The sequence below is a fragment of the Oryza sativa genome, chromosome 1 (genome assembly GCF_034140825.1).
Source record: "Oryza sativa Japonica Group chromosome 1, ASM3414082v1".
Taxonomy (NCBI): domain Eukaryota; kingdom Viridiplantae; phylum Streptophyta; class Magnoliopsida; order Poales; family Poaceae; genus Oryza; species Oryza sativa.
In genome coordinates, this window is record NC_089035.1 from 3558071 (window position 1) to 3583358 (window position 25288).

The 25288-nt window shown below is 39.4% G+C and overlaps 2 protein-coding genes across 6 annotated transcripts; both read right to left on the bottom strand.

Moving 5' to 3' along the window:
• Positions 1 to 1749: 1749 nt before the first annotated feature.
• On the bottom strand, positions 1750 to 8708 carry LOC4325196 (protein LATERAL ORGAN BOUNDARIES). 5 transcript variants are annotated; one of them, XM_066311997.1, is made up of 5 exons: positions 8220 to 8334; positions 3697 to 3789; positions 3470 to 3583; positions 2118 to 2915; positions 1750 to 2012 (listed from the first exon to the last, which is right to left on the bottom strand). In XM_066311997.1, the coding sequence occupies exon 4, from the start codon at positions 2889 to 2891 to the stop codon at positions 2136 to 2138; it is 756 nt and encodes a 251-aa protein (XP_066168094.1). In that variant the 5' UTR covers positions 2892 to 2915; positions 3470 to 3583; positions 3697 to 3789; positions 8220 to 8334; the 3' UTR covers positions 1750 to 2012; positions 2118 to 2135. The 5 variants fall into 5 exon arrangements, with proteins under 5 accessions (XP_066168094.1, XP_025878847.1, XP_015648006.1 ...); XM_026023062.2 differs by lacking the exons at positions 3470 to 3583; positions 3697 to 3789 and adding an exon at positions 8506 to 8708 and having other exon boundaries at positions 8220 to 8421; XM_015792520.3 differs by lacking the exon at positions 8220 to 8334 and having other exon boundaries at positions 3697 to 3903.
• Positions 8709 to 10465: 1757 nt separating this feature from the next.
• On the bottom strand, positions 10466 to 25011 carry LOC4325197 (protein RST1). The gene is made up of 24 exons (XM_015792510.2): positions 24203 to 25011; positions 23891 to 23974; positions 23034 to 23310; positions 22311 to 22561; positions 21445 to 21619; positions 21153 to 21343; positions 20672 to 20772; positions 20450 to 20525; positions 19384 to 19515; positions 19232 to 19313; positions 18962 to 19034; positions 18687 to 18855; positions 18468 to 18598; positions 18064 to 18152; positions 17782 to 17870; positions 17469 to 17681; positions 16748 to 16825; positions 16070 to 16252; positions 14260 to 15114; positions 13861 to 14157; positions 12560 to 13198; positions 12303 to 12450; positions 11146 to 11267; positions 10466 to 11010 (listed from the first exon to the last, which is right to left on the bottom strand). Exons 1-24 carry the CDS (start codon positions 24911 to 24913, stop codon positions 10648 to 10650), a joined length of 5529 nt encoding a protein of 1842 aa, XP_015647996.1. The 5' UTR covers positions 24914 to 25011; the 3' UTR covers positions 10466 to 10647.
• Between the last annotated feature and the right edge of the window lie 277 nt (positions 25012 to 25288).

Genomic DNA, 25288 nt, shown 5'->3' on the forward strand with positions numbered 1-25288 from the left:
CTTTTCATTTCAATTACGTGCGTATATTCAAGCTGTAATTGAGTAAATACCATGAGCATTTAACAATATCGTACATTCTAGCAAATAACCATGAAAATTCAACTTGGGATAATGTAAAAGAAATGCACAGCCCCGTTTTCAAAACCCTAGCTATTGCGTTCAGCATCGAGTTCCATATTTTCGCAACCAAGCATATTTCTCTCTTTTTTAAAAAAAAAATCAGAAAACTTTATGTTTTATGGTTATAGTTACAGAAACCACGGGTGTCATAACTTGTAGCACAAAACCCAAAGTTTATGGTCAACGGTTGTATAGAATCCCATTTGTTAAAATCTCAAGTAAATTTAGCATAATTGTAACAAAACTAAATCAACACCCATATATATTAACAAATCAATATTTACAGATTGACACTTTATAATATGATGAAAATTTTAAGTAAATATAAGCTCAACACACAGCGGTAGAGTTTTGAGAAATCTTACTTGGGGATAATACCCGTGGTTTCTTAAACTTTGCCTACAAAATATGAGATTTTCTGATATTTAATCTTTTAAAAGTAAGTAAAAAAATGCTGGAGACTTGAGGTCCAATTAACGTACGATGGAATCCACACCTGTCTCCCTAAATTTTCCATCTTACTAAAAAAAGTCTCTAGCTGAGATTGTGGTGCGATGCAGTTTAATGAAAGATCATGTCACAGCAAAAGAATATCTTTCAAAACAAAAATTAATGGCAACAAAATTTTGATGACATATCAAGAAAGGACATAGTTTTCAGTAAAATTTGGAACAAATGCAACAATTTCAAGGGAAATTGTTCAGAGATTGGAACAAGGGAAAAATATATACCTTCTTTTTCCAAATGGAGCTCCACTTTGTTCAAATACAAGATAGAGAGGTCGTCCCATGAGATGTTTCAATTTTTTTGTGAAAGAGAACAGGAAGTTTGAAACTTAGCTTCGGTGTTGCAATAATAGAGGTAAATTCGAGAGTAGATTCAAGTGGTCAAAACAGATCAACGACAGCATCATGTACAGCCAGGAATTCCAACTGGGGATGGTTAGGAAGAAAACAGAAAGGCAATAAGAGTAAAATTCAATACCTATGAACAACAATTCAGTAAATTGACCACAAAAAGATGACAAATATATATATAAGCAGGCAAGCACACATAAGAATATAGTAGTAATATATTTTTTTTGGTGGGGATATAGAGTAATAGCTAATTAACCAAACTAAGTCTTCAAGGGAGTGAAAAAGGCAATTAATTCCAAAGAGGAGAATTCTAGATGATAGAATAAATACATGATACATGTACAATGCACCACAGTGAGATCCATAAAAAGATGGGGCCTATAAGAATAGTGACGGGAATACTGCTTTTTTCCTACCTTTACAGTTTACTATAACATATATAGAAGCGAAGAATGTCTTCAAACCAAACGATGTGATGCTCTCAATAAACAACTGTTTTAATCTTTCCCCCAAGACTATTAAGCATCTCAAGATGGTGTATATCTGGAGCATATATGCAAACATATAGGCCACTGGTGCCTATGACATATGATATAAGATGCAGATCATGTAGCCTTTAATTAGCCCAACCAAGTTAGCTAGCTTGGTACTCATGCATGCATGCAAGCCGCAGGATCTTTTCACCTATCGATAGATGTGTTCGGTGCATTGTTTAATCGGCCTAAAGGTGGTTATTTTCTGATCACAAAGCATGCTACGTACTAATGACTGATGGATCCTGCGAAAAACGCGAATTAATCATGAAAAGACGAGAGATCAAGATCTCGATTCGATTACATATAGAACTCCAAAGTATGGTTTTGCACAACATGCAAAAAGGGACGGGGAGATGATATATATAATTCATGCTGGCTATATATAGATAGATAGATAGGTTGCTTCTTAACTCTTAATTAACCTGGGATGAATGGGCTGCCATCTTCCTGAAGCCTCTCCGATCCTCTCTCATCAAGGCCAAAGCGCAGATCTCCACATCTGAAGAAGAAGTAGTAGTAGCACACTGATAACACATACATACAGCGAACAGATGCATATACGTGCATGATTGCAATGCAACAAATTCACTCAAATGTTACTTACTATTTGCCGCGCTTCAATTCACATGCTGCTGTCTCCTCCTTCCTTGTGATCCATCCCAATGCTCTCTGATCCTGAGTTGGTGGTGGTGGTGCTAATGGCGTTCACTGTCCAATTAGCCACGGAAGCGTAAGGTAGGACGGGCGCCACGTCAGCGCCGATGCTCCCGGCGTTGTTGTTGCGGGCGTAGTAGCACCCGGCCGTGTGGGGGGAAGGCGGCGCTATCCCGCCGCCGTCGATGACCCCGAGCCTCCGGCCGCCGCCGTACATCCCGGCACTGACGGCGGCGGCGAGCTGGCCTGGTGCCGGCATTGCCGCGGCGAGCCTCGGGGCGGCGGTGACGGGGAGCGCGGTGGGGATGCCGACCTCGCCGCAGGCGTAGCGGAGGAGCTCGGCGTGCGCGGTGTCGAGCTCCTTCTGGAGGCGGTGGACCTGGCGCTGGAGGACGGAGATGGCGCCGACGCAGCCGTAGACGGGGTCCTTGACGCGGGCCTCGGCCTCGTACGCGAGCGAGCTCACGGCGTCCTCCCGCTGGTGCGGCAGCAGCTCGTTGAGGAGCTTGGTGACGTTACTGGCGCCGAACACCTTGTGGACGTTGGCGAACTTCTGCGGCTCCTCCGGCGGGAAGTAAGGAGCGAACACGCAGCCCGGCAGGCACTTCCGCCGCAGGAACTTGCACGCCGCGCACGGCGATCCGGCGCCCGGCGTCGTCGTGGCCACCGCCGACGCGACCACCGAGGAGATGGCGGAGTTGCTGGTGCTCGACGAGGATGCCATTTCCGGCGAGCTAGCTAGCTACACCTGCAAATTGAAGAATGGTACTGAAATTGTCAGTTATTTCTCAAACAAATGCATGAGTATTTGTGCAACTTCTTCTAGGGTTAGGGTTTTCATGGCAGCAAGGATTGTACTGAAAAGATGGGCGGAGGATAGGGTTTCAGAGCATAAGGTGTTTTGATCTGATCTTTTAAAAACTTTGGAGGCAAGAAATGGGGAAATTAGCTTTGCTTTTCTTACAGAAAAACTATAGAAAAACAAGGGGACATTGAAACTGTAGATTTTATGCTGTAGAATTATTTGAAATAGGTACCGATGAGAATTAATGGTCCGATTGAAACAAATGCTTGGACAATGATCCACTGTATGAGCACATGTGTGCGACTCTCAACAAGAAAAGCACAAATTTCGAAGCGAAAACAACCTGATGTTTGCTCAAATCTCAAAGAGCTCGAATAGATATTAATATATATATTAGTACCTAAGGGAAGAGAGACAGAGACTGAATCATGCTCTTTTTTTTCTCAAATTTCCCTCAGGTGGATCTAGCCAGCTAGTCAAAACCTGCTCATCCTTACCTATTTGTGGTCGAAGAGGATAGATCTGATGATCTGACGAAGAAAGACAACAGCAATATGTGGCAGATTTTCTTAGTTGCTGCTTGTTTCTTCCAAGATCCACTGATATCCAAGCTGCAGAATGGAAAATAGAGGAGAAACAGTAGAAACGGAAAATGAAACAAGATCAATAATCTTGTCTGTTTGGATACGAATCAAAGAATTGTCTGTAGGATGAGCTAGCATACGATCAAGCAGGAGAGCATGACTTCTTTCTGGTAGTGATCTTTAGGAGAGAGGGGAAGAGAGATATAGAAATCAGCTTCTCCTACTATACACAACTGCAGCACAAGGGAAAGGTGAGATGTAGAGGCAACAAAATATGAAAAAGCAAGGCCCAGTATTGAATGATGGAGTGAGAGTTGAAGAATATTATGGTGTTGCAAAAAAGACATGGGGGGAGAGAGAGAGAGAGCGAGGGAGAAAGTAAACAGATAAATAAGGACAAATCGGGATTAATGGCAGTACAAGAAAAAGTGTGAGGGTGACATTGCCACTACTCGTAAGAATATCTACCACAGTGCCTTCCTCATCTCATCATCATTCGCAAATAGTTCCAGCTGCCTGCGAGCGTACGCGTGCTCATAGAGTTCATGTATACAAATACAAGGTATAAACTATATTAAAAAAACATCGCTCTATGCAACCAACATACACCTAACTAACTGCATATTGACCAACGTACGTAGTATATACTCACGGATTTAATCATCATGTACGTACGTACTTTACTACCATCCAGGTTCCTAATATTTGTCGTTTTGAACAATGACACAATCTAAAAAATTTTAACCATTATTTTCTATATATATATATATATAAAATATTAAGAAATATATGATCTTATTAATGTACTTTTTAAAACTAATCTATACATTAATAAAACAATCTACATATTTCTAATATACATATTTTAGAAGTTATTCATAGCCAAAGATTTTAAAATTATACAAGTATTAAATAATGCAACGTTTGCATTGTTTTAGCCTCGATTAGAACCAAAGAAAAAGGTACTTCCTACAACGGGAAGTTAATGAGAATTCGAAGGTTATATAGTAATGCAGTACTCCCTCCGTTTCACAATGTAAAACTTTCTAGTATTACCCACATACACATAGATATTAATGAATCTAAACATATATATGTGTCTAAATTTATTAACATCTAAATGAGTAGACAATACTAAAAAGTCTTACATTGTGAAACGAAGGAATGAGTAATTATTTCAACACAGTATCATAAGAGAGTGATATACGGAATACATAAGCTTAAAAACAAGCATTTTTTCCTCCAGTGCGCCTGGTTCTAAAGTAATCATGGCCGCTCATATGCATGAGCAAGTATATATGCTAGTACTACTCCAGGCTAAGCAAGCAGCACAATCATAAAGGAACAGACGATGTAGACACTGACAACGTGTGGCAATCAATAAGAGCACAGGCCGAGTGGTGCTATGCTGCTGTTAATATAACTAATTAAGTAATCCTTGTTTATGGCTTCGACTTCATAATTAAAAGTGCGTGCGGCGGTATCATTGGCAATCATTAGAGAGGAACCCATCAGATACAAGTTATCGGCATGCATGCATTGTCATGTTCCACACTTACCTAGCGAATTAAGTGATATTCTTAATCAGGTCTAGCTAGATAGAGAGTAGATATGTTCTCTCTCGCTAATGATTAATTCTGGACCCAAGCTGCATGATCAATAACACTGTACAGTGTGTAATATCACTCATGTTTTCCACATAGAAATCACACTTCTAAACAGTAGAGGAAACATTGCAGTCTGAGCTTAATACTGTACAAAATTAACTCAAAAGGGTAAACGTACGTGTACAGAGCATTTCGACCATACAAATTAATCACTCGTGTTCAGCACTATTTGATGTCAATATATAGTGTGTTCTCATATTAATTTCTAAGTTAACTTTAACCTAAGTTAATAGAAAAATACACATTCAATCTATAATATCAAATTAATTCATTAAATGCACATAAAACACACCTTAATAATGTATTTCTATTTCGTATTATGTATGACTTAGGAAAAAACTAAAACATGCACCTTACAACATGTAGAAACAGGAGTAACCTATATCGCAGGAATTGTAATCGTAGAAAGAAATCAGAACAATCATATTATTCGAGAGCGGTACATTAAAAAATATCTGTTGCTAACATTGATTTTTAATCAAAACACCTGGAGTTAGACTTTAATTATATATGCTGATCACTACGGTATGTCTATCATAGACAGTCTATGCAAGCCCAACAGCTCCCAACAAGAGACTACAGTTCAATTTTACTTTTATTACAGGTCGATTGATGACGATCACGTCGGTTTAAAAGAAAATCCAAAAGCATATATGGTTCTCCATGATGACTACTGGTGAAGCATGCTATATCTTTGGCTTAGATTTTGTCATTTATAGGTGCGTAGATGAAGCTTATGCACAATTAGCATCATCATGATCTACATACCATCGCAACATGTAATTAGTACTACTTGCCGCAAAGCTCTAAAAGCCAAAAAGTTGCTAAAAGTACACATAACCCAGTCTGGCCAACAATATCACAGAGAACAATTGACAGTTCTCATATTGTAATGCGTCCATACTCTTCCCAAAAAAGTGAGGAAGAACAAAAAAGAACTACTGTGAATAATATGGCGTACTCCAGTAGGAGTATATCTATAGTTAACTTCTGGACATGTTTAATAATTGAAACTATATATACACACACATACTACTAGCTAAAGCAGTAATCAAGCATACTGTGTACCAACAGTGTTTGCAGCAGTACAGCACCCTACAACTATATAGTTTGGTCAATTCAACATATGTACGCGCAAAAGAAAAGTCAGGTCAATTTGAGTAGTCAACAGCAAGCATATAAAAGTTTCTCAAGAAAGAAAGATCACAGTCTCCGAGAAGGCAACAACAGACAAGTATTTCTCTATATATAGAGATTCACATCACTAAGCTGTCTTACCGTAACAGCAACCCCTAAGAGAAGCAGCCTCCACCATTAGGATATATAGCTCTACTATTCATGTAGGCATGTAGCTTCACTGCTTCAGCTACCTTCGTCTCCACATGTAAATGGCGCCGCATGACACATAAATGCAAGGAATGAAAAGAAAAAAGAAGGCTGAATTGATTATGGCGTGTTATCACACAAGATTTTTGATACCATCTCACCTTGCATGCACTACATATATACCGGATGTCATGTTATCATATGATTTGATGAATAAGATGCACCGTAAGAAACCATAATAAGATCTTCCTAAGATCCCCCCAAAGAACACGATCTCGTGTGCAAGCCACTTTCCTAGTACACCAACATTAATTCGATCCTGAAATCCACAGCCCATCAAATCGTTGGACCTAAGGGAGGGGGCCGAAGAGCCATACTGAGCTAAGCTAGCTAGGGCTAGCTAGTCCCTACATTTTGTGTCTGGATGCATGCATGGGACTATGGGAGCAGCCTTTTCCCAAGTTCACGACCTAGCATGACTGTCCTTTTGAGCTTCACCCCCTTGCAACTTGCATCCAAGTGCTAAAACTCGCAATCGTCACCAAATAAATCACAAATCTTTCAGTGGAACTAGCAGTTAGTACTACAGTTGGTAGCCGCCCAAAGATCATAGGCATGCATGTTTAGCTCTCTATGAGGCTCCACTATATGCATATGAACTTTTCTTTTTGAGAAAACCAAATTAGAGCAGGAGATTTCAGTCATTCTCATTCAGTATATACAGGTAGTGTTTAGATCCAGGGGTGTAAAAGTTTTAGCGTGTCACATCAGATATTATATAGAGTGTCGCATGGGGTGTTCGGGCACTAATAAAAAAACTAATTACAGAATCCGTCAGTAAACCACAAGACGAATTTATTAAGCCTAATTAATGTCATTAGCAAATATTTACTGTAACACCACATTGTCAAATCATATAGCAATTAGGCTTAAAAGATTTATCTCGCAAATTAGTCGCAATCTGTACAATTAGTTATTTCTTAGCCTATATTTAATACTTCATGCAGATGTTCAAACGTTAAATGTGACAAGGTGAAAAATTTTAGGATGAGATCTAAACATAATCCAAACTGCTCGAAGTTTAAAAATGATTTCAGCAACAGCCGAAACATTTGGTAGCCTGAGTTTGAAAAGCTCTAGAGTAGTTCATGGTGGTCCATGGGGGCCGGGGTGTGAGTAGCTTAGGTACGTGGGCCATGTCCAATACCTTTGAGAGGTTGAGGTGGTGAGGCAAAGAACAATGGGAGTGAACAGTCCTAGTATGCATATGTGAAAGAAGATATATCTACCTATGGTTGTGGGGGAAATATATTGGGCTGATGGGTCCAGGTAGTACAGATGCAAGGTTACCCCTGCACTGTGGGAGGGCACAGTCCCTTTGAATTCTGGTCACAAGAGGCACGCAGTGGGGTGGGTGGGGGTGCAAGGGTGGAGGGGGTTGTGCACGGGCGTGCATGGAACCGTACTTGTCGATAGAGAATCCTGTCTGTCGTCTGGACAGGCCATGGGGCTACCTCTCTCTAGCTCTATTCTATGGGCATTGTTCACCATGCTGCTTCCTTTCCTTCAAAATTCCTCTCCATCACAAGATATCATATATACAGAGAGTGATTTTGCCAGTGTGGTGATGAATCATGCAGATAATAGTTGTCAAATATAGCATCACTGACCTGCGCCTGCAGGGCCGCACGTTGATTGTCGAAACACAGTTGTGGAGATGCTTTGGTTTGGTTGGGAATAGCTGATCATCCCATGACATGATCATCTGATGCCATCTTGACGATAGAACAGCCTAAGTTGGCTGCATCTGGATTCTGGCCAGTGTGAGCCAGAGCTAATCAATAATCTGCTTCAACAGATATTTTGGGTGACCTATCAGAAGTTTAAGTGGCCCATATATCAGGACTGCTTGATTACTCGCGGGAAAAAAAAAAGAAGAAACAACCCCCTGCTTACATTGAGCCCACCACATCTTTATGTGTCTTAAGGCTGTAGTCAAACTGTTGATCTTCTTATTTGTCAGTTGTCCATATTGCCGGTAAGCACTTGAATTTTTTCCCTTTTTTCCAATGAACAATTCATACCGTGGCAAACGAGCTCCATTCCCTGTTCCTCTTCACTTTTAGAAGAAGAAACCAGGTCACATCCGAGACATTTACCTACAAACTCAATTCATTACACTGATTAAAAAATCCTGCTAGATCATGATCACCATTACACAGTACATAAATTAATTCCCCAACCCTCGATAGCCACACAATAATAAATTATTGCACCTTTCAGTGATCTAGCTATTGGTCTTGGAACCATGTGATTGGTTGCACTTTGGGCCCAGGAGCTATGATTGGCCATGTTATATTTAAGGGATAACACAAATAGATGGTAAAAGGACATGGCCTTGATAATTAGATTGCTTGGCAGAATCTGTTAGCCAGTACATCAACATAGATATCATACTCAAAAAGGGTAGCAAAGCAAATGTTTCTTGAGACATCTAATTGGTTCTTTCATGGAAACATCTCAGCAAAGATGTTTGTAGGTAGCCGCGCGGCTACACTTGCCAGCATATCTGATCACAATATCTAAAGGGAGAGATCCATTAAGATAGGAGAATCTAGATGAAAGCATATAAAGTTTAACAGTTAACACTGCGCTAATCTGCCAAAGGCTCTTCAGTGAGTGGAAGGGGCAAGCGATATATGAACAGCAATAGAACAAGGCAATGCAAGATATTGATTCCGTTTGATTTTTTTTTATTTCATTCGTCCGTACAATAGTTGTGGGCTACATGGAAGCTACCTAGCTACGTGCAAAAGTGACATCCACCTCGCTAGCTCTACACATCTTGGATTTGACATTGTTTATTCCAAATTCACTTTTGAGGAAGAGTTCCAATATTTCTAATAACCTTTTCAGTTCTATCATGGAAGCTAATTCATAACAGCATTTGGTGGGGTACTCAATCATGGGAGCTAATGCATGCATAACCCTCGGTGTGCCGTTTGTGAATGAGGCATCGTGAGGAAAGGCTAAAATGCCTAAATATAATGGACGTATGAAACAAATGGGCACTAACCTTTCTGCGTTCAATCTCTTTTCTATATTTAGAAGCACCAAAAGTCTTTAAATTAAAAACAAGGATTCCATCAAGTAAAAAGTCAACGAAATGAAACTTTAAAGGAAATGGTGTGCGGGACGGGAATTAAGCATCAAATGCTATGCCTGGGATTCTTTCTGCAAGAATGAGAATCATTATTAGTGATTGCTTTTAAATCGAGCATTTATATATTGATTTGGTTTTTCTGTAGACCAGGTGATAGTGATACCAGTCAATCCACACCTAGCTTAATTGTATTTTCATTTTTTGAGAGGAGTTGGGTAAGGTCAGTACCTGAAAGATGTAGGCACTAACCACCAACAAGGGAGATCTTGGCAAATACCAAGCCTCAAATATAACCCATAACAACCTTAGGTGGGTCTTGATCTCTAATCATCTCGCCAAAACAATCAGCTGGACTACGAAGCATTGGTGATCAAAGCTGCATTGGGAAACAACGGAAATTAATTTCAAACGAAGTGCAGACGAGTCTGCAGATTCCGAGTAGAAAATGCAAGAGCTCCATGGTAGGCCTGCAGTACTATATTAAATGTAAGCACATAGAAGCATGCATATTCCAAGAACATATAATAAAATGTAATCTCTTGAGAACAAAGTAAATAGCATACTGTGGGATATTGATCTATACACAATGCAGGTAAACCTGCATCCAGGCCTTCCATCAGCAAAGGGCTCCTTTTTTACAACACTTTCATTCCGCTTTCTCTCAAATGTTAGGCTCTTCAATGATTTAGTTCCAGATGTAAGTGTTTTGAAATTCAAGGAAGACAGTTTTCATCTCAAGTTACTTCCATCAGATTAAGTCCCCTTCATTCTAGGGAAATCAAATTTAATTTCTGGTCCAGGTTGAGATAGTTGAGCTGAATTATGTACAGAAATAAAGCGGTGCTACATCATCGGTGGGGAACAAGAAGAACGAGTTTAAACATATATATGATACAGAATAGATAAGATAAAAATGAAAACACTTCTCCCTTGGATCATAGAGCCTCCAGGTTTGCAAGTTTTAGCTTCTTTTCAACAGCCAAGTGATCTTCCACTGCAATGCAAGTACAGCGCAGAATATTGGCAAGAAAAATAGCCATTTCAGCTTCACTTCCATGAATATGGTCATGGCGTGCGAGGCCGACACTATGAGTCAGCTGTTCTGCCCAAGTGTAGATGCGAGCGGTCAACAACCATAACTTATCAGCAACAGAGTTCCGGAGGTCATCCCAAATGCTGCTAGAGAGAAACGAAGGAAGGGTGACAGGCAAGTCACTCAGTACATTTGTTGGGTTAACAATGAGAAGTGGCATATAGATGCAGCAGCTACCACATAGCAGGCCAACGAAATGGAGTACCTGAAAAATCAGAACAAGGTAATGTTTGAGGAAAAGCATCCAGTAAAGTAAGAATGTTCATGTCTCATTGTGTGCAAATGTTTTCATTGAAAACAAGTTAGTGTTTGCAGATAAGCATCCACTGCATTTTTTTACCGTGGAGGGATGGGCTGTAACACAGCCAATATCTAATGCATCCAGAAGCCACTGCTTTTTCATACGACTATCAGCATAATATAGAGCACCAGCAACTTCAACAAGGACATTCCACCAGACACCTGAAACAGACCTCGTTATTTATCAGAAATGACAGGTGAAAGAACACGAGAGGGGAGGGGATGCTAAGGCTATGGTGAAACATACCCCTCTGTCTCAAAATAAGTTCACTTTTATACATATGTCCAGATTCACATACAAAACTGAACTCCTTTTAGGACGGAGGGTGTAATTATTATGGCAAGTGTTCGCTTATATCAGGCTCTTGAAATTTGCAAATGATGCTATTTTTTCAAGATGTTATTTTCTCTTACAAGAATATCGTGGTATACATATTTTTACAATGATGTTTATCAATAATAAGTTGTATTTCAACATCTAGTTTTGAGGCAATATGCATATTAAGTTGATGGCTTGATACGATGACTTAATACCATGAATGGCAACATTTCAAAATCATGACAATAATATACGTAGTACCTATTACTATGATTTTGGCACTAAGGCATTAGCCTTGGCAAAATATCCATTTCCTAGCCAAATTTGGATTTTATTTTAATTTAACTATTGAACCACATATTAAAGAGAATAGGTTTTTGCCTACTAAAAAAGGATAATATGCAAAATAAACATATGTATTTTTTCTAAAAGAAACTAGGAATTTTTCAAGCTAATTATATTTTTTAAAATACCATACATGGAATCACAACAGCTTAAACTAACCTACCTTATAAGCATGAGGCCAAATCGTCTTCCCATGTTACAGTAAAATTATTAAGTTCTATTCTAACTTAAGTGGTGTTCAAAGTACAAACAATAAAGTTTTGCAAATGAAATTGCGACAAAGACAATTCTGATGAAGACGATAACTTATATGATTTCCTTGCAATAAAATTATATGTTTAGTTAATATATATGTGGTTTCCATTAATTAGCTAACCAAACAAAGAACAATTCTTCTGCCTTGTTGTCTTCTTGGCACCCTACTATGTCCCTATGTCCAAATCCCGAAAAGGCACTCTATAGAAGATGGGGACTACTCCTAAACATACAAGCTGTGAGTTTAGTATAATAAATCAAAGCTAAGATGCAAGTACCATCAAGCCTTGTACTCAGTATTGTAGTCTTTATGTTCCCCAGCTCATCTACAGAACCACAACCGCTAGAACACATTCTTGCCCTGATGATTATCTTTTTGGCCACATCAATATGCTCTAGCTCATTGAAGGATGACGAAATTTCGACCTGAAAGAAAGGTGGCCACAGCATGTGAGATATAAATTGCATGAGATATACACGACACGATAAAACAAATAACCCATGAAGAATTATTTAGACAGACAGACTTCTGCACCTGCAGCATATCACCCAGCAAACCTTTCTGTGCAACTGTAAGGCATTTGATAGCAGCAGACCACTCCTCTATGAATTCAGGCTGACCATCTTTATGGAGACTCAGGAGAGGTGACAAGCTTTGAATGCACTTCTTAATACATGAGAAACCACTAGACTCTTCAGATACATCCTCCACTAGACACTCGCGAATGCCCTTCCAGAATGATGTTCTTAACATGCTTCTCTGCTCAGATGAGTAATCCAAGTACGAAGATGTGGGGGAATACAAGTACTCAGTTAAATCCTCAGACAATTTGTCTAATCTTGAGAGAGAGAAGAGTTTCATTAGGGTTGATAAATATTGGAGCAAAATGGACTGCAAATTTATTTCTAATCTCCTGAATCTGGATAAGTCTGTCAGATCATCAATAAAGTGCAGAAGAGGACTGATATGACTTGCATGAGCTAGAGAAATATATAGGCATTCTTCCCTCAATAATTTAGGATCATGATGATTCGTCAACATATCAGGAATGTGTGCCTCAACATTCATGCACCGCCGCACAATAACCCCCCAGTCTATAGATGGCAATCTAGGAGCTTTGGAAAGGCATCTCAAAACAGTTGCGACTGTACTTGTTGACACCATACTATCAGGCTGTAGACGGTAAAGAAAGAATCAATAGAAAAGAATATGATAACAAGAAGTTTTTTTCTAACTGAAGAACCTTCTAAGTAGTAGGATGACTCTCATAATCTGAAATTTTGCTTCCTTAGGAACATATATATACATTCACCATGACTCAATGGTCTGTGGAGTTTCTAGCTTAAAATATCAAACAGCATTCTGAACGCACTATTAGTTTTTTTTTCATCTTCACAATAAGATATGCGTATGCATTATGAGGAATCACAATGTGCCTCAAGATTGGTGAAAAATCTGATGTTTTGTAAAGCTTGAGATCAGTACATTAATAGGGACACTGCATCAAATAAAAAAGCACACAACAGTAAAACATATCACACTTTTCACCCACTGCAGCAGTACATATATGCAAACCACAGCCAACTAAAGTGCTGGAGAGGATAAAGGAGAAGTAGATTGTTAAAGTGCTGGTGAAGCAGGATGTTTATCTATTTTAGCAAGTGATGGCAAACATTTGAAGGCCACCATCTTGTTTTCTTCAACGTATATTTTAGCACGTAAAATCGCATGCCTTGGATTATGTGTACATATGAAAACATGAAAAAAAAAATTCCTAAAAAAATGTATAGCATAAATGTTTAAACAAACAAGAAAACCTGAAATTCAGATCAAACCTTTTCGAAGTTAAGATCCCTCAACCACTGACTTAAGTTCCACACTAAGCTTTCATCAGAAAAACTTGTCGATTGATTGGAATCACTAGAATTTCTTTGAGAACAATCATCATCAAAAATAATCTGATTCTTTGATAGCCACCTGCTTCTAAGAAATGAAATAGCCCATGCAGCATAATCTTTTATGTGGTCATCCTCAGCATCCTTGGCAAGAAGAAATATCTCCTGAATCATTGACGTTGAAAGAGTCTCACCAACAGAACTTGTGAGTACAGGACCTCTCACCAAAGATGACTCCTGTCACAGAATAGATTATTTATTTATTCTAATGGTTAAAGAAAAGTATTTGCTAGTTATGTTTGTGAAAAATTGTTAGGGTGCATAAACAAGGGTAAGGACCTTTTCGTGCTTAATTTGTGAATTTGTCGGCTGCCGACAGATCCCAGTGAGGTCTCCAGCACCAGCACCAAAAGCGTTGACAGTACCAAGCATGCCTCCTAAATGGACAAGAGGAGGATATGGATGGGTATATATGTGTTTAAGAGTGTCAAGAAGATCTTTGACATCAGTAAATTTCATAGCATGCACCCCATCATTCAATATAGAAGACAGGAAAGATCCAGCACCAATACAGATCGCCATCAGCAAATTCTGAAAGATAGTCCCAGATTTCTTAAGGCTCAGGAGATTAGTAGCTAAAGAAGTGTAGCGATTGAACAAAGCATCCAAGTCATCATTCAGCAATTCCACCTTCTGGCAAAAAGCTAAAACAGATGGAAGGGCAAGGCAAGAGCCCATACATAGCGATGCCGAATCTTCTTCATCAAATAACAAAGAGCTAGAATCCACATCTGGTATCCATGATATCAATATATTCTTGACTTCAATAATAGCTTCATAAGCTCCAAGCCTATATAGTGAAACAACAGAGTTTCCCAGGCCAAGAACAAGTCCTGCAACAGCCCAAGGATCATCTTCTAAGCTAACATATTTTTCTTCCATTCCTTCCAAGGATTTTATTCCACAAATACTTAGCTTCTTGAGGGAATAGCATGAAAATGGACATAGCTGAACTAATGAAGTCGTCAAAGTGTGAAGAATTTCTTCAACTGATGCACGCTCAGTAAGTTGTGTAGTCGCTTCTAATTCTGAATCAGCTGCATTATCTGCTCTGGCTAAAAGAGCTTGGCAACAATAACCCAATCCGAGTCCACAAGCTCCTTTTACAAGGTAGCTTTCAGTTTTTGAGATTACCTGAATGCAAAAAAAATGGCATTATATGAGAAACTATTCATGCATAATTGAAAGGTATCCTTGTTATATCCGATGATGTGAAAAATGATCTGCCAGCAACTGTAGCAAGTGGCATCATGAACGTCTTGAATTCAAAGGATTGGTCCAGTTGTACCCATCTTATCATAAATATTTGTTACTGCAGCATGAAGCAACACATCACAAGCTTATAAAAGTCCAGTGATGCCTGGACAAGTTCCGTATACAACAGAAATTTTGGCTAGTAAAAAGGAGTCTAGCACTACAACGTAGTTGGTAATTTGATACTCAACCATCCCAAAATATAAGCATATTTAGCTATGAATCTGCACACCTGTGTGTCTAGATTCATAGCTAAAAATTGCTATATTTTGGGACGGAGGTAGTATCTCTAAGGCCTCTATGCGTCTGTTCTTTAATATTTGAGATTCTTGGTTTTTCATGGTCATAAAGATGCAACTCTAAATTATAACTTTATATATTATATTATCACAATAATCTTAATGAAAGATCTACTGATATATTTTTCATGTAGCCAATGTAGATGGTTTTTTTTATCATACTTTTGAAATTGTTGGTGGCACAGATTCTGGGCCATCAAGTAAAAAAGAAAGGAGGTAGTATTAATATCTTATTGTATGGTAATTGTGTCTAGTTCAAATACCCACAGTTTTTTTGTTTGTTTACTAGGTACTGGCTTCATATAATTCTGAAAACACAAGTTTTCTTGAAGCTTCTTGCTCATATTTCTCATCAAAGGGTGCTATTCTATAATGTTTCTTTAGCAGATCCCCTGCTAGCTACAAACAGTGAGTGATATCTATGTGCTATCTTCTGATTTTTTTTTAAAAAAAAAAAGCTTATATCTAGAGCTACGCTACCTAAATAGTGCGCTCAACCTAGTCCAGATATTGAAGGAGAGAGGAAGGTCTTATACCTCAAGGAGTCCATTGATAACCTGAAGCTTGCTCCTTTTGTCCGTGGGATGAAAACAATTCGATATTAGTCCCAGAGAAAGAGCCGTGGACCACTGTTGATGTTCATGCTCATATTGGAATAGCCATCTCAAAAGAAAATCTGATGCAGAAGAGATTACTAGATGGGCTGTTGGAGGAACAACCTAGCAAACAATTGGTGAGCAATTACATTTCAGTAGTGAGTTAAAAAAAATTCCACATTAGGAAACGAAGAAATTAAAGCGAAAATTCCCGTCCAGCTCCAACACATGAGAACCAAAATTCAATCAGAATGAAAGTCGCTATGAGTACCAGTGGTTAGCACACCACAGAACGCCAGAAACATGTGGTTTCTGTGAAGACCACAGACGTTTTCCATTTCTTTGATAAAAAGGTAAGATATCGATGAAGTTATTATAGATAAAAAAGTATAAAGAAAATCCCACATCTGTTGATATAAAAATTAGACATCACAGGTCAAAATCCTGGATCCTGGATAGCACACTATATTTGACTTATCAGGTCCCACAACCACAAGTACATAATTTCAACTGCATACATATAGTTCAAGGAGATAATTGACAGAGCTGATTACAGTAAAATCATGAAAGATATAGCATATTGTCCTCATTCATAAAATGCAAACATAAACACCTTACCAAGCACAATGCTCCAATAGCAAGAGCAATGCTAACAACAACACTAGGAGTGGATACAGGAACACACTTGCACAGAATCTGCAAAGACAATTAGGTAATCTTAAGACAAATTCATGACAATTATGAACAAGGTAAGAAAGCTAGCTTTACTCATGAAGGAACAAGGAGCACATAGATGTGATAGCAAGAAGAGAACATATCACCCTAAAAGGACCAAATATCATGCACAATCAGATATTCTGCCTATGCCAGAGAATTTTAATATAGAAATCTCAAGCACAAGTTTTTACTTGTCATTTGCAACATCAAACATTCCCCAATATGCCTCTGATCATTACCTTTTCTAATCACGTGTTCAGAAAAAGAAGTAAAAATATCATGATATGAAAGTATCTTTTTTATAATAAATGTACTAATGTCAAATGAAATGTTAATGCTCTTTTCCGCATTCTAGTACCCAATTTTTTTGAATCTTGACTATATATATTCAAAACAATATCTATTTCAGAATATGATTATTTCAAGTTAGCACCTTGTCATCAAAATAACAGAATACACAAATAGGCATCATTTGCATCAGAAATTGCATGCTCACAGCAAGGGCGCTGCTATGGAACCATATGGAACTCCCATAGCAGCATTGTGCTGAAGCTTCGCACAAATGATTTCTCAAACATAGACATATATGATGTGAAGAAACAAGGTAAAGATATATTTACACCTTAAATATATCATCAGCTGCTTTTGAAGCCTTGTTCAACTTTGAGGATTCTTTAGTGTCTAGACAAGCAATAACAGCTTGCATCCAATTTGAAACAAATGATTTCCATGAATGCAGTGCAAGAAGAGCTACCACCATATTTCTTGATATATACATAGATTCAGCCATCTCCACTAATGCTTGTTCATATGCAGCATGTACTCTAGGCAAATCCTGTAATTGATAGAATATATGCCATGAATTCAGTATAGCATAAAGGATTAAACTTTGGTGTGCATAGATATTAAAAAGAAACAACTTCACTGACTACTACCTTAGATTTCCCTTCATGAAGGATGTCCTTCGGGGTAAAATTGAGAGTTAGAAGAGCTGCACCAGGAAACCGATGATGCGCTGACTTTCCTACAATTTGAGACTGAAGTGAATTAAAGCCTGACGCGGCCGTATTAAACATGCAACAGGACAGAGTGCCTATTTCTTAAACATAGAACAGACAGGCTAAGTATCTTCAGAAACATAATACTAGTATACATAATATCAAGTGTGCACTTTTCATTTCTATAACAGTAATTCATTTGAATCTGACAAGCCATACCTTTAAACACCGCCTGAGGGAAAGCATCCAGTAGCTTCTCAAATTTATGCACTGTGGTTATTTTATCCGTAGTCAATCGACGACGGTTACTGCACATTTAGGGAAAGCCTCAGTTAAGGACATCTATAAGCCTCTTACTCCCTCTGTCCCATTTTAAGTGCAGCCATAAGTTTCCGTGTCCAATGTTTGACCATCCGTCTTATTTGAAAGATTTATGAAACAATTTTAAAAATTAAGTCACACATAAAGTACTATTCATGTTTTATCATCTAATAACAACAAAAATACTAATCGTAAAAAAATTTCAAATAAGACGGACGGTCAAACGTTAGGCACTGAAACCCATAACTGCGCTTAATATGGGACAGAGGGAGTAGTTCAGAAGAGATACTGAAAATACTAACATGTGCTCAAAATTGATAATCTCGGCCTGGAAGTTATCCATTGCTTTCAGAACTTCCAGATTTCGTTCAGTGGTAAAGCATTCATAATTTATCCGCCAGAAATCAGGAATAGCATCTTTAATAAGCGAGATCTGGAAATACCAGTCATTAAGTGCACACACATGAAATATATTTCCAACCAGTAAGCAGCTAATGTGATAATAGCATGACAAAGGTAACCTTATAGTGGGACAAGGACTGAAAAGCAGTTCCTCTTGCTTTAACCCAGAGAGGGTCAACATTTTTCTCCCTGTAAGTTCCAATGCTCCACAATATTTGTATCAAGTGTTTTGAGGTTCCAGGATATGCTTCAGAATCCATTGCTCCCCATCTCAATAGAATGCATAAGCTGAAAAGGCAAGAAAAAGTGGAATAAGAAATAGATTTTCTACAAGCACATGATCATTGGTGGGCACTGCCCACAGATAAAACTAGCTAGCTCTCGGCAGTCTTACCCATGGGAAACAGTAGGATCTATCGAAAAATCAAGCAGCTGCTTTGATATAACTTTCCAGGCAGTATAGAAATCTGGCAAAGAGATTAGCAGCTCACCTCAGAAGTGAAATTTGGAGGGCAAAAGTTCTTAAGTTCTTTATACAGCACACGGCTCTTAGACGACATGACTTCTTATAGGTTATAACAATTAAATAATATACTATCTATAGGGAACATTCCTCATGAACTAACAATCCAATGAACTGATGGAAAGTAAAAGGTGAACTTACCAACTACATCTTCTTCGCAGAGATAGGAGAGGCTCTCCAGGCCAAGAGCTTGAACAACAGAATCACGACTCTCAATACAAGCCTATAAGGGAAATGTTAGAAAGAAAACCAAATCAAGAGTACATGATCAGGAATGTAGAAAAAACACACACCGAGACAGATAGTATGAGATCAACGCCTCTATCTGGGTTCTGCTTGCACACATCACGTACTGATGCAGCTATACTTGTGAAAACTTCTCTATCATCAACAGAATTGGAAAAATTTTCAGGATCCAGAGTTCCCTGTTTTAGAAATAAGTTAGTATCAATATTGTAACAACAAAAGGAAATCGAAAACTGACAAAATCCAACTAATCATACTAATCATGTACATATCTCATGAGCTCTCATGAAAAGTTTTATCTAAAATCTGATAATAACTATTTGCTACAAGCTTGAAATTTAGTTAAATGCGAGCTTAATACCAAAGAGATTTATAACAAACACTGGACCTTCTTGTCCCAAGAAAAGAATGGGAAACGGCATCTACCACTTTACATAACATTTACTCCCATGCCCCTCAAGTAAGAAATGTTACAGGTAAGTGCTAAGAATATGAAACGCAAGCCCGAGGTCCAAAACCTCTTTGGCTTGGAAACATGGTACACATAACTATATAGAGAATATAAGAGGAGACGCACTGGGAAAGGGAGGAGAAAGAGAGGTGGAAGATGGGATCAGCTTTTTCCTTATTCCTTTTTATGACGACATATACCCTGATGAAAAGAAATAATCCAAAGTTCCAATCCATAACTCCTTCCTGACTATAAGATTAAGCAAATGGCTAACTGACTTAAGTAACAAGGTGATCCAGCTAACAAGGGATAGGCAGAGTTGTTGCTCCCAATGGACCTCATGACAGCGTGGGCGCCAACTATCTCATCAGCCCAGTATGGCAATAATATTGTAGTTGTAGTATTGATTTTTTTTTTAAAGACACTATGGAGACATACTAATTGACATATGACTTGTTTTCTCATCAATCTAAGTGGATCATGTTTGAAACCAAGGAACATATGGGCGTAAATTTGTCCCTCTAGGCAATCATAACTGACTCACAAACTAATGGCTTATATCAGAATTCGTAATATGAACACTCAAAAGTATAAAGTACTTGTACACATTGCATGGAAGGTTGAAAGCTCATCAAAACGTTCAATTCAAAGTATAGTCTTACTTGCAAGTTTTGGAATGCCCAATCAGTGACAGTCCACATCTTGCAAAGCAATCGAACAGCTATAGGATACAGAACCCTGCAGGTTAGCCGACAGAACATCATATAGTATAACAAGTTACAAGTCAACAACAAGAAGAGAATATCACATAACGTGATAAGGAAACAAGAAAAATGAACTGGAAAATTATGTCCAGATGCAGAAGGAATCAGGAGAATACTTACGATTTTACGTCCTTTTTAAGCATTGATGATATCAATTGCAGTGAGAGTGGAAGCACAAAACCATGTACAGCGAGTGATGGCAATGACTCTAGCAAACTAAGCTGTGAATTGTAACAGAAAAAGAAACACTTCAAATGTACTGCTCAGACATTGATGTTTGAGATATCTTTTTCTACTTGCGTTAAGCTAATTAAGGTGAAGGTGATAATAATCATCATGTTTCCCGTATTCACAGAAATAAAGTCATTATCCTTTTGCAAATCAATGTTCAGATTTAATGGTCTACAACTGTGGCTTTTCATCTTGCAATTTGCAAGACATGTTAATTTGGACAGTAAAAGATCTATTTGAAATTAGTGTACTTTAGGATTTTGTATTTGATTTTTAGTCATGTATGATCCATTTTAAATTATTATTTCATGGCTTTATCACTGAACATCACAAAGGGTGTACACTGTACAGCAGAAACTAATGTACTCACCAAAATATTTGCATCGCAGTTATTGTTGCTGTACAGGACCTTCGTATAGAAGAGGATAAGTACCAACAACGGCATACCCAGTTTTGGGTCTGTTGCACCAAGAAGAGCCAAGGACTGAGCAGCAGAAGTACCAATTTTTGGGTGCATTACCAAAACAGATACTGCAGAGCTTAGCAGAGATGATATTGCTACTGCAAGAAATTAGATGATGTAACAAGTTAGAATCAGTTTGGAGAATTATGTAAAGCAAGATACAAAGCTGAATATCAAAAGGACAGGTACAATAATCAACCTGATTGTATCTTTTTCGAAGACAGGCTGTCCAGTGAAAGCTTTTCCTTGCGAAGGGCTGACAGGTACTCGTTTATTTGATGTGTCCAATAGTTTGGTTCGGTCGAATTTCCAGCAGACTCAGCTAACCCCCTGCTAGTTATATATTTTGTAAAAATGAAACCCGATGAAGACGACTGCAGTTATAAGATACAAAAAGGCATATTCAGTTAATAGTGCAAATTTACCATTCACTAAGTAATTGTTTCTTTTTTTTCATATCTATCTGGCAAAGTTGAGCCTCCTATTAAAATTTTCTAGTGATATAGAACATGTTTTCACCTATCCATTTTGGTTAACTTTTGAAAACCATGCACCTAATTATTTTTTCATGAAATTCGCAAGTTCAGAGCATCTGCACAGGCTATGTACCCATGGTTGTAAAACTAATAATGTTACAGAACCATTATATATTCAGATTTGGAAGTATTGCAGATTAGGCATACGATGTATCCATATATATATAAAATAACATGCCACATCAGCATCAGATATTGTCGAAGGTTAAAAGTGATGGAGTCCCACCATCCTATATTTCAGCAAAGGAAAGCCTGAAGAATCTATGCCAAGTCTCAGATACTGGAAAGTTTATAATGTTTAGATATTATATATGCTGACCTAGCTCCCTATACACGAGTCAGTTGTCATGGAATTGCGAATAGCTTGTGCAGGAAGAAATTTAGAATTTAATATGGATAAGGGTTTTCTTTAAGAAGGAATGATGCTAGTTTTGTTTTTCATCTCTACCCAATGCACAAAAGGAGGGAAGGGAGTACAGGCACAGCATCAGGACAATATAGCGAACAGGTAGGTGGGACAAAAGTTCACCTGAGACCATAGATGATGTACAAGTTTAGGAAGAATAGATGTAGGTTTGCTTATGTGATGAACCATTGAGCTGTCCTGTTGTTCAGATGAACAAGATGCCAGCAAATCTAAAACAAGCACGTGAAATCTTGATAGAACATGAGATGCCACTGATTTGACAGATTTAGATGGAGATATAACAAGGTTGATAACAGGCAGAACACAAACAATCTCCTCGCTGAAGTGATGTACTGCTTCATTTGTTCTGAGTGCTGAAACATAAACATGAAACAATATGAGTGTTCCTCAAAACATCAGATTGTATTGAATCTTATGTTAAGTTAGCAAAAAAAAGGTTGGTTGATTGTGCACCTAAAGAAAAAGAGATGCAAATAAATAATACAGTGATTACTCCTATCAAACCAGTGCAGCTAAAAATTACTCCCTCCGTTTCATAATGTAAGACTTTCTAGCATTGCCCATATTCATATAGACATATTCATATAGATGTAATCTATATGAATATGGGCAATACTAGAAAGTCTTACATTATGAAACGGAGGAAGTATCAACTTGAACCACTGCTATACACAAGAATATCTATTTAGGTCAATGCAAGTACTTTTTATAGTTGTAACAGGCGAGGAGGAGGAGGGGTGGTTGTCGTCGTCTCTTTGTGTGTGTGTGTGTGTGTTGTATCAATGCTCACTAGAAGAAGAGAGGTAATAAAAATTTAAAATGTACCATTTTCATGTCTCCACTCAATCAAAAAGGCCAGTAGTTTCAATCCAGACAGTTGCTCATGTTCAAACTCCAGCCCACTGAGAATGAAAGCAAGGGAGCTGAGAACAACAGAAATCTCTGGAAGATAGCATAAACCAAGGTCCTTTTGAGCCAAAAACAAATGTTTTGATAATCCAAGTACAACAGAAGTATTTCCCATAAATTGGTGATGAAGTGAGCATTGTGATAGAAGCATTTCTATCAACTCCACACTATTTGCTTGGGCATCATAAGTTGCCTGTTAAGTGTTAAAAGAAGCAAGTTATAGCATATCTATGACTCATACTATAATAGCATTTGAAATCAAGTAAATATAACAAAGTAAGCATCCAATGCGCCCAGATCCTTCTAGCCGTATTGCCAATATAGAACAAGTACAATCTCCAGTATAAAAAATAGTGATCAGTATATAGGCAGTATAACATCCACAAACAAAACCTGGCAAAATGGGTGGGTACATAAGGCAACTACATAATCCCCAATAACTTGTGTTTTTGGAGGGTGATAAACTTTGCAAGGTAAGAATTACTGAGTAAAAAATCATGTCCAAAAAATTAGTTCCTAATCTATTACATAACTCCTAAATCCTAGCAGATGAAAGCTCTATTAAGAGCACAGATATAATGTTTGTTGCTAATTCAGGAAACACGGACAAGTACATGGATTAATCGATACTCTAATTCATAATGAAATAACCAATGTGAGTAAATCTTAGAATATCAATAAACCAGGAAGAATTCCGTTCGAGAAATCAAGCAAATGGGATAAACCAGGAAGAATTCCGTTCGAGAAATCAAGCAAATGGGAGAGAGAGGTACCATTTGAGCATGAGCAAACTTCCTCAATAATACCACATAAGCATCCACCAAGCACTCCACGGAGCTAAGCCAGAGCCGCACTTCCTGAAGAAAAGTAAGCACAAATAAGCTCAAACTCTGTTGATCCCTTTGACAACAAAGTAAAGTAATACTCTAACAAACACACACAAATTCAATTTAGGCACTACAGGATGCAGCAACATTCCTACAATATGATCTATCTACTAATCTCATATTAAACAATACTAAAACATCCAGGAGTTCAGGACTGTTTAAGCATAAGCACTGAGACATCAGACAAGGACAACATACCTCACCATCCCCACGGCCAAAATGCAGCAAGCACTCCGCAAGCAATTTCAGCACCGGGACTGCAGAATCCGGCCTTGCCGCTGCAACAGCCGCTGCGGCCAGTGCGCCAATCAAATCCTTCACGAACGCAGTGTCCCCCTTCCTCACCGCAGCAAACATAACGAATGGCCTCAAAAACCCTACAACCCCGTGTACCCCCTCGGCGACCAACCTGGCCGCCTGCCGCTGCAGCTCCGCGCGCGCGCCATCGGCCCCCGAGGCGAGCGCCTGGACGAACGGGTGATCGTGGGGCGGGAAGCGCGACGCGGCGGAGCCGGAGCGAAGCGCGCAGGAGACGAGCGCGGCGACGGCCTTGACGAAGCAGGAGGCGAGGCGCGGGGACGGGGAGGCGGAGAGGGGCGCGATGAGGAGCGGGAGGGCGAGCTCCGGGGAGAGGAGGTCGGCGCGGGATGCGGCGAGTCGGGCGACGGACGCCGCGGCGTGCGCCGCGACGGCCGGGTGCGGCGACGCGAGGAGCGAGGAGAGCGCGTCGTGCGCCGCGGAGGGGAGTGGCGGGGGCACGGAGGTGAGGAGGTGGCGGAAGAGGGCCGCGACGGCGTGCCGCTGCAGGGTGGGGTCGGGGACGCGGGTGCGGTCGACGAGTCGCCCCAACGCCACCGCCCCCGCCCCCGCCCCCGCCGCCGCCGCGGCGGCGGAGGAGGAGGAGGCCATGGCGATGCGGTGGCCGGAGGCGGAGGCGGAGGCGTCTCTAGTCTACTCTCTCTCTCTCTCTCTCTCTCTCTCTCGCGGACACTGTGGGCTGCGGGGAGAAGAAGAGAACGTGGCCGGAATTGGTTTCTGTAGCGTTCAATTCCGCGTGGCCTTTTAGGGCCCACTTCTAAGTCTCGCAAGCAACTAAGCCCACTAGGCCCAACTCAGGTGGGCCTCTCTTCGGACGCATCAGAGAGCGGAATAAGATCACTTTGACTCCCTCAACTGACCGCCGAATCTAAATCGTATCCCTCAACCGCAATACCAGAAATCTTGACCCCCGAACTTACAAAACCGGTGCAATTTGACTCTCTCGGTGGTTTTGGAGGGTGGTTT